This window comes from Pan paniscus, chromosome 14 (genome assembly GCF_029289425.2).
Source record: "Pan paniscus chromosome 14, NHGRI_mPanPan1-v2.0_pri, whole genome shotgun sequence".
Taxonomy (NCBI): domain Eukaryota; kingdom Metazoa; phylum Chordata; class Mammalia; order Primates; family Hominidae; genus Pan; species Pan paniscus.
The window spans coordinates 27,690,325-27,699,693 of NC_073263.2; the positions used below are offsets into that span (position 1 = coordinate 27,690,325).

At 42.1% G+C, this 9,369-nt stretch overlaps 1 protein-coding gene across 1 annotated transcript; it reads left to right on the top strand.

Moving 5' to 3' along the window:
- Positions 1-4,461: 4,461 nt before the first annotated feature.
- LOC100989249 (coiled-coil-helix-coiled-coil-helix domain-containing protein 2-like) lies at positions 4,462-5,005 on the top strand. Its single transcript, XM_034936496.3, has one exon. It carries the CDS (start codon positions 4,577-4,579, stop codon positions 4,988-4,990), a length of 414 nt encoding a protein of 137 aa, XP_034792387.1. The 5' UTR covers positions 4,462-4,576; the 3' UTR covers positions 4,991-5,005.
- The last annotated feature ends 4,364 nt before the right edge of the window (positions 5,006-9,369 follow it).

Sequence of the window (9,369 nt, forward strand, 5' to 3'; positions counted from 1 at the left end):
CTCGGGAGGCTGAGGCAGGGGAATTGCTTGAACCCAGGAAGCAGATGTTGCAGTGAACTGAGATCATGCCACTGCACTCCAGCCTGGGCAACAGAGCAAGACTTGGTCTTGGCCGGGCATAGTGGCTCATGCCTGTAATCCCAGCACTTTGGGAAGCCAAGGCAGGTGGATCACGAGGTCAGGAGTTCAAGACCAGCCTGGCAAAGATGGTGAAACCCGTCTCTACTAAAAATACAAAAAATTAGCCGGGTGTGGTGTCACACGCCTGTAATCCCAGCTACTCAGGAGGCTGAGGCAGAGAATTGCTTAAACTTGGGGAGCGGAGGTTGCAGTGAGCCGAGATCGCGCCACTACACTCCAGCCTGGGCGACAGAGGGAGACTCCGTCTCAAAAAAATAAATAAATAAAATGAAAAAGTAAAAAAAAAATGAAACTGATTATTACAAATTTGCAGAACATCAGCTTGAGTGCAGCAGTATTCAGGATACAAAATCATAAAGATACTGCTGCTTTGTCCAAGAATCTTGGACACAAGGCAGAGAGCTTCATGAAAAAGGGGGTTGGTGAGAGAGGAGAAGTTAGGAATGGTTTCTTTTTTTTTGAGACAGAGTCTTGCTCTGTCGCCCAGGCTAGAGTGCAGTGGCACGATCTAGGCTCACTACAACCTCCACCTCCCGGGTTCAAGCGATTCTCCAGCCTCAGCCACCTGAGTAGCTGGGATTACAGGCACCCGCCACTGTGCCCAGCTAATTTTGTATTTTTAGTAGAGAAGGGTTTCACCATCTTGGCCAGGCTGGTCTCAAACTCCTGACCTCGTGATCCACCCGCCTTGGACTCCCAAAGTGCTGGGATTACAGGTGTGAGTCACCGCGGCCAGCCAGGAATGGTTTCTAGGAACACTTGATTTTCCGTGGAAATTGGTGGAAAAAATAATTCTAGAAGGAGCAAATCTTATAGACTGAAATATTTTGGAGTATGAGGTATAGGCTAACAGAAGGTGAAGTAATGCCCATGTTTTTCTGAGATGTGCCAAGAGTCATATCTAATATGAGAACTAATTTCTTCCTCACAGCAACACTAAGGAAAGTAGCCTGAAATTGTCTAGAGTCCTGGATTACACGCCCAGGTATGCATGCCCAAGTATGAAATTTTGGTGTCAGAGTTCATGATAGGAATTATGTAATAAAGAAACTCTTAAAGGGTCAAAAGCAACTAGAAGAAATGAGCTGAAACAGGAGAAATTGGAAAAGAGAAGAGTAAGTTTGTTTCTGGGTTGAATGGAGTGTCTAGTGCTAACTCTATGAAAGGATGTATTTTATCTAGATTCTTAGCACCATGATGCTTAGCCATGAGTAAGTGGTCATCTATCTTACCAGCATCTTGATACCATGTTTCCACCCCTTAAGTCACACAAATATCTCCTCTCCCTTTCCTCTCTCTCTCCAAAAATTGTGACATAGTTTCGTAGCAGCTCACAGGTGAAATACTTTAATGTCATTTTTAACTTACAAAGCCTTATGTTTTCCTGAAAATCAGGGACAAACAAAAGGAATATTTGAATAGGGTTCATGTGAGTTCAGTTGAGATATCAACTTTATAGTATAATTTTACACATCTTTTATTAATAGGGGCTTTGAACTCACCAATTGGCAAAATCTGACAATACAAAGTGTTGACAAGAATTCAGAGCAATGGAGAACACCCACACACTGTTGGTGGACATCCCAATGGGTGTGAGCACTTTGAAAAATAATTCAGCATCTCTTACTAAAGTTGAACATATCCTCCAGCCAGCAGTTTCACCCCCAGATATAAACCTCAAAGAAACACATATGTGCCAAGAGACAAGTATAAGAATGTTCATAGCATTATTGTTTATAATATCAAAAAATTGGGAACAATCTAAATGCCCACCAACAAAAGGATAAATTGCAGTACAGTCATAATAAAATACCTATATATTAAATAACAGTGTAAATGAATGAGCTACAGTTACCTGACACACCATGAATGAATCTCAAAAACATAATGTTGAGGGGGAAAAGCAAGTCATGGAATAATAGACATAAAGGCGGAAGCAAACAATATTCTCCTTAGGAATACATTCATAGGGGTATAAGGAAAGTAAAGGAATAATTACCACAAAAGTCAGGATTGTGGTTACGTCTGGTATGGGGTGGGAAGAGGAGGTTTAATTAGAGAAGACAAACTGGGGATTTCTGAGGAGCTAACATACCCTATTGTTGTTTTGTGATAGGGTCTTGCTACACTGCCCAAGCTGGAGTGTAATGGCTATTCACAGGCACGACCATAGCTCACTGCAGCCTTGAACTCCTGGACTCAAGCCTCTGGGTAGCTGGGACTACAGGTGTGGACCACCATGTCCAACCACACCCTATTTTTTTTTTTAACCTCTGTGGTGGGTGCTGGATGTTCATTTTATTGTTATTCTTTAAACTATGTAATTATTTTTACACACTGCTGTGAGTATGATGTATTTCACAACAAAAGAAAATTAAAGGCTGGGTGCGGTGACTCATGCCTGTAATCACAGTATTTTGGGAGGCCGAGGCGGGCGGATCACAGGTCAGGAGTTTGAGACCAGCCTGGCCAACATGGTGAAACCCCGTCTCTACTAAAAGTACAAAAATTAGCCGGGCACAGTGGCACGCACCTGTAATCCCAGCTACTTGGGAGGGAGGCTGAGGCAGGAGAATCACTTGAACCCAGGAGGCGGAGGTTGCAGTGAGCCGAGATGGTGCCATTGCACTCTAGCCTGGGCGACGGAGCAAGACTCCATCTCAAAAAAAAAAAAAGGAAAATTAAAGAAGTTTGAGGCCAGTCACAGTGGCTCACACCTATAATCCCAGCACTTCGGGAGGCTGAGATAAGAGGATCACTGAGCCTAGAAGTTACAGACCACCCTGGGCAATAAAGTGAGACCCCACTTCTAGAAAAAAAAAATTAAAATTAGCCGGGTATGTGGCTCACACCTGTAGTCCCAGCTCTTCAGGAGGCTGAGTCAGGAGGATTGTTTGAACCCAGAAAGTTGAGGCTGCAGTGAGCTGCGATTGTGTCACTGCACTTCAGCTTGAGCAACAGAGCAAGATCTTGTCTCTAAAAAATAATAATTAAAAATAAATAAATAAATAAGTTTGACACATTTTCACCTACAAGGTATTCTTATACAAACAAATGATATTTGAATCTGATTAAGATTCCAGGGCCTGGTGGCGCACACCTGAAGATCCCAGGTCCAACTACCAATTTATAGGAAATACATGGGATAGTGGAATATGGGACAACACAGGGACATAATTTTAAAATTCCAAAGGCCGGGTGCAGTGGCTCACACCTGTAATCCCAGCACTTTGGGAGGCTGAGGGGGGCGGATCACTTGAGGTCAGGAGTTCAAGACCAGCCTGGCCAACATAGTGAAACCCCATCTCTACTAAAAATACAAAAATAAGCTGGGCATGATGGCGGCCGCCTGTAATCCCAGCTACTCAGGAGGCTGAGACAGGAGGATCGCTTGAACCCAGAAGGTGGAGGTTGCAGTGAGCCCAGATGGTACCATTGCACTCCAGCCTGGGTGACACAGCAAGACTCCATCTCAAAAAAATATAAATAAATAAATAAATAATAAATAAAATAAAATTCCAGAACCTAGGAAACTGTATGGAACAAATATCTTGGTTTCTTCAACGAAAATTTGTAAGAAAATAAAAAAAGAGATGGAGCCTATAAATTAAAAGAAACCTAAGATATATTAAGGATATTACAATATCAAGCAATTGTAATGTGCAATGTAAAGGTGTTATTTGGATGCTGATTCAAGTAACCCGAAAAATATACATAAAATAATTGGGAAAATGTGATCACTGGTTTTAATTTTGATATTATTTTATAAAAAATTACATGTGTGTGGGAGGCTGAGGTAGGAGAATTGCTTGAACCCCAGGAGGCGGAGGTTGCAGTGAGCCGAGATTGCGCCACTGCACTCCAGCCTGGGGGACAGAGAGAGACTCTGTCTCCATTAAAAAAAAAAAAATTATGTGTGATGATAGCATTGTTATATATTTTAAAAATCATTCCTATCTTTGCAGAGGTACACATGAAATAGTTACAGAAAAAATGATATGAAATGGGAAGGTTGAGGGGGAATAAGGAGTGACAGTTAATGGGAACAGGGTTTCTTTTTTTGGGATGATGAAACTATTGTAAAATTAGATTATGGTGATGGTTGCTCAACTCTGTAAATACACTAAAAACCACTGAATTGTAGGCTAAATAGGTGAACTATAGACATGTAAATTGGATCTCAGTGAAGCTGTAAAAAATGACATAAAGCCAGAGATTTTCTTCAAAATCATCTGATGTGGAGGGTTTGAGTGGAGGAATCAAAATTAACCATGTGTCACCAGTAGTTGCACCTGAGCCACAGTCATATAAGTTCATTATACTTTTTATTAGACATTTTCTATAATAAAAGATTTTGAATAAAAAAGATTTGAAGAAAAGGCCGAGCCGTTGCGTACCTAGGATGCCATGTGGAAGCTGAAGCTGCACCTCCCGCATGACCCCTCTAGCCAGCTGGGCCCCTCAGATGAGAGTTGCATCCAGGCCAGCACTAGCCGCTCAGCCACCAGCAGCGGCACCCCCAACTGCAGTTGGCTCTCCTGCTGCTGTGCCCCGTCTGATGGTCCAGATGGCAACCACTGCAGCTGGCGTGGCTGTGGGCTCTGCCGTGGGGCACACACTGGGTCACGCCATTACTGGGGGGTTTAGTGGAGGAAGTAATGCTGAGCCTGCGAGGCCTGACATCACTTACCAGGAGCCTCAGGGAACCCAGCTGGCACAGCAGCAGCAGCCTTGCTTCTATGAGATCGAACAGTTTCTGGAGTGTGCCCAGAACCATGGTGACATCAAGCTCTGTGAGGGTTTCAATGAGGTGCTGAAACAGTGCCGACTGGCAAAACGATTGGCCTGATCAAGAAGTTCAACCTGGAGAAATGGAAAATCAGCTCTATAACCAAGTTAATTTAGTATAAAAATTGAATTGATAGTGAAGGTATAAAGTGTAACCATCAGTTAAACCTCTTGTGTCATTCCTAGCTTCCTTGCTTCTGAATTGAAATGGAAGGGGGTGTTCCTACTCTGTAGAATTTGGGGCTGGGCAAATGTTTGTGTGGCCTCCTTAAAAGAGCTGTTATGATTTTATTCTTTGTGAGTTAATTAGAATAAAGTCATTTTCTTCCAAGGGAAAAAAAGAAGATTTGAAATATTGGACAAGTTAACTTATCCTGAATGTGTGGAAGACGACTACCCCTGCTTAGAACTCATGAGCTGCTCTTTACTGTGTTTTTATTAACCCATCTAAATGGGAAGAACAATAACAGGACCCTGGAATCTGTTTCCATTATGCAATTAGTGGCACACAGGTAAACTGCAAAATTCCAACTGCAGAATTTCATAATTGATAGTTCTTCCTTTATGTCTAAGATGATTTCAAAATAATCATCTCCTTAGAATTATTCGCAACAGATAATGTATTAGTTTGCTGGAGCTGCCATAACAAAGTACCACAGACACAGTTCTGGAGGCCAGAAGTCCAAGATCAAGGTGTTGGCAGGGTTGGTTCTAAGGGCTGTCGTGGAGAATCTGTTCCAAGCCTTGTACTGGCTTCTGGTGGTTTGCAGGCAATATTTGGTGCTCCTTGGCTTCTGCTACATCACCCCGACCTCTGCCTTCATGTTCACGTGGCAGTCTCCCTGTGTGCATGTCTGTCTAGCGCTGCATTTGAATTTCCCCTTTTCATAAGGATACCGGTCATATTGGATTAGGACCCACCCAATGACCTCACTGTAACTTGATTACCTCTGTAAAAAGCCTATCTCCAAATAAGGTCACATTCTGAGGAATATGGGGTTAGGACCTCAAAAATATGTTTTTTAGGACCACAAAAAAATTGTGTCCTGTTAAGGGACACAATTCAGCCCTTAACAGATAGATTTCAAAATCAATAGAAATTAATTCATTTGCTTCACCTATAGATTGCTTGTTAATTGATATATTAAGTAGATTTCAATTTGATATTTTACTTTTACAAAAAATATTGAGCATGGGTAACTTTTAGAAGTTAACACAAAAATGAGAGCTGTTGAAAATTTTGCTTTCAAAGAGTTTAAGGTTAAAAAAGGGTACAAACTACATGACATGACAGTCATTAAATTTTCAGAAATTATGTATATGCCTACTCAAATAACTAGAAGATAATACACTAAAATGCAAACTGATTATCTCTGACTCATGGCCTTATTAGTGAGATGGAACTGATTTCTCCATCAGAAACCTAAGGCTCAGAGCTGTTAGGTGACCTACCTAAAGTCTCACAGCCAGTAAGAGGCTGAATGTGATTAGAATTCAAATTGGCTCATATCCAAAACCCCTGCTTTCAGCCATTATGGCTTAGAATAATAATTGCCACCATTTGAGTTCCTAAAATGTGCCAAACATTATACCAATCACTTTACAATCTTTGCTTCACTTAATACTAATAACAATCCCATAGGTTAGGTATTTTTCCCATTCCAAAGAAGTCTAATAGCAGCCTAAACTTTGAAGCAGGAGAGATGGATGATCCAGAAAGCCAAAAGAGGGAGTTCATGGAAAGAAGACAAGTTACAAAGATGGAGGTATCTGTGGTAAGGCGAGTTGGCCCATTTTACACTGTCAAAAATAACTAAGGACATAAGGGGTTTGAACAAAGTAATTAACAAGGAAAGAGTGAACACATTTATGTAGAATTTATATCCTACAAGCAGACAAAACATCTTCTTTTTGGACTTACATGGCATTTTATAAATATAGTTATGTGTCACTTAATAGGACAGGTTCTGAGAAATGGATTGCTAGGCAATTTCATTGTTGCGTAAACATCAGAGTGTACTTACACAAACCTAGATATTAGCCTACTGCATACCCAGGCTATGTGGTATAGCCTGTTGCTTCTAGGCTACAAACTTATATGGCATGTATTATACTGAATACTGTAGGCAGTTGTAACACAATAGTAAGTATTTGTATATCTGAACATATTGAAATATAGAAAAAGTACAGTAGAAAGCCAGAATTATAATCTTTTGGATCATTGTCCATCTTGACCAAAATGTTGTTATGCAGCACATGACTGTACTACACTCTCTGATCACACTAGGCTTTTTCCAAATATGCTTTTTCCTTCCCTTGAGCTCGGACATGGATGTCACAGTAATCCCATTTGGACAATACATACATGAACAACAGCCTAGGGTATGGTGGAGCAACAATATAGAAGGCATTAGATTTGCATGAGCAACTCCAAAACCTGGACTACCTACATCCCTCCAGACTGCTGCTTAAGAGAAATAAACTTTGGTCTCATTTAATCCATGGTGCTTGGGGGCTGTCTGTAACAATAGCTTACTTTGTACCCTGTTTGCATAGCCACCACTCCTCCACATAAACCCAAGTTAGAGTCACAGTGAACCAGAACTCCAAACTCATTATGTTCTTCTTGTTTCCATGTCTTGATACCTGTGTTGGTATCTGCAATGACCCATGCCCCTTTCTCACTATTTCCCTTGCCCCTCCCAGGCTATGTGACCAACTCTGATTCACCTTCTAGATTCATCCCTGACTACTGTATCGCTATCCCCCCAGCCACATGTGACTCAGGTACATCCTCTTGTTTCTCTCCTCTGTCTGTCCCACTGTACTACAGTTCTTAGCCTCTATGTTTGTCCAACTGTTGCCTGCACCTCATCCCCCAACTGTTACTCACACTTGCACTCCTAGACCTTAACACAACGGCTAGTACCCAGCATGCTCTCATAAATCAATGAATATTCATTGCATGACTGGTGAATTTATTGACGAGTTTCTTCTTTTAATTTTATCTTATTTATTTTATTTTTGTTTTGTTGTTGTTGTTGGTTTTTCCACCAGAGGATACTGACAAGTTTCTAAAAAAAAATTTTGTTTTTTTGAGATATGGTCTCGCATTATCCAACATGCTGAAGTGGAGAGGTATGATCATAGCTCACTGCAGCCTTGAACTCCCGGGCTCAAGCGATCCTCCGGCCTCAGCCTCCTGAGTAGCTGGGATGACAAACCCACACCACCACACCTGGCATATTTATTTATTTATTTTTATTTTTATTTTTTTGAGACAGAATTTCACTCTTATTGCCCAGGCTGGAATGCAATGGCATGATCTCGGTTAACGGCAACCTCCACCTCCCGGATTCAAGTGATTCTTCTGCCTCAGCCTCCCTAGTAGCTGGGACTAAAGGCATGCACCACCACACCCGGCTAATTTTGTATTTTTAGTAGAGACAGGGTTTCTCCATCTTGGTCAGGCTAGTCTCGAACTCCTGACCTCAGGTGATCCTCCCACATAGGCCTCCCAAAGTGCTGGGATTACAGGCGTGGGCCACCACGCCTGGCCCCTATTTATTTATGTGTTTTGTAGAGATGAAGTCTCACTGTGTTGTCCAGGCTGATCTCAAACTCCCAGCCTCAAGTGGTCCTCCCACCTTGACCTCCCAAAGTGCAGAGATTACAGGCATGAGCCACTGTGCTTGACCAAAAAAAAAAAAAAACAAAAACTGTTTAATATGGAAATTTTCAAACATACACAAAAGTTGAAAGAATAGTATAATGATACATGTATCCATCACTCTGTTTCAACAATGACCATCATTTTGTCATTCCTGAGAATGAGTAGAGCTCCAGAGTGCAGTTTTTGGAGATAACGTTTTAACTAAAAAGGACTACTTCAATTGGGAATTTTTTTTTTTGAGACGGAGTCTTGCTCTGTTGCCCAGGCTGGAGTGCAGTGGTGCGATCTTGGCTCACTTCAAGCTCTGTCTCCTGGGTTCATGCCATTCTGCTGCCTCAGCCTCCCGAGCAGCTGGGACCACAGGCGCCCACCACCACGCCCGGCTAATTTTTTGTATTTTTAGTAGAGACGAGGTTTCACCACGCTAGCCAGGATGATCCTGATCTCCTGACCTCGTGATCCGCGCCCCTCAGCCTCCCAAAGTGCTGGGATTACAGGCGTGAGCCACCGCGCCCAGCCTCAATTGGGATATTTTTAATCACTGTGCCAATCTGGTAAGGAGGTATTTTCAGGATTTTTATTTTAGGGGATAAGGGTCTTCAAATCAGGATCTGCACTTTAAAAAAACAGTGTAGGCCGGGCGTGGTGACTCACACCTGTAATCCCAGCACTTTGGGAGGCCGAGGCAGGCGGATCACAAGGTCAGGAGTTCAAGACCAGCCTGGCCAAAATGGTGAGACCCCATCTCTATGAAAAATACAAAAATT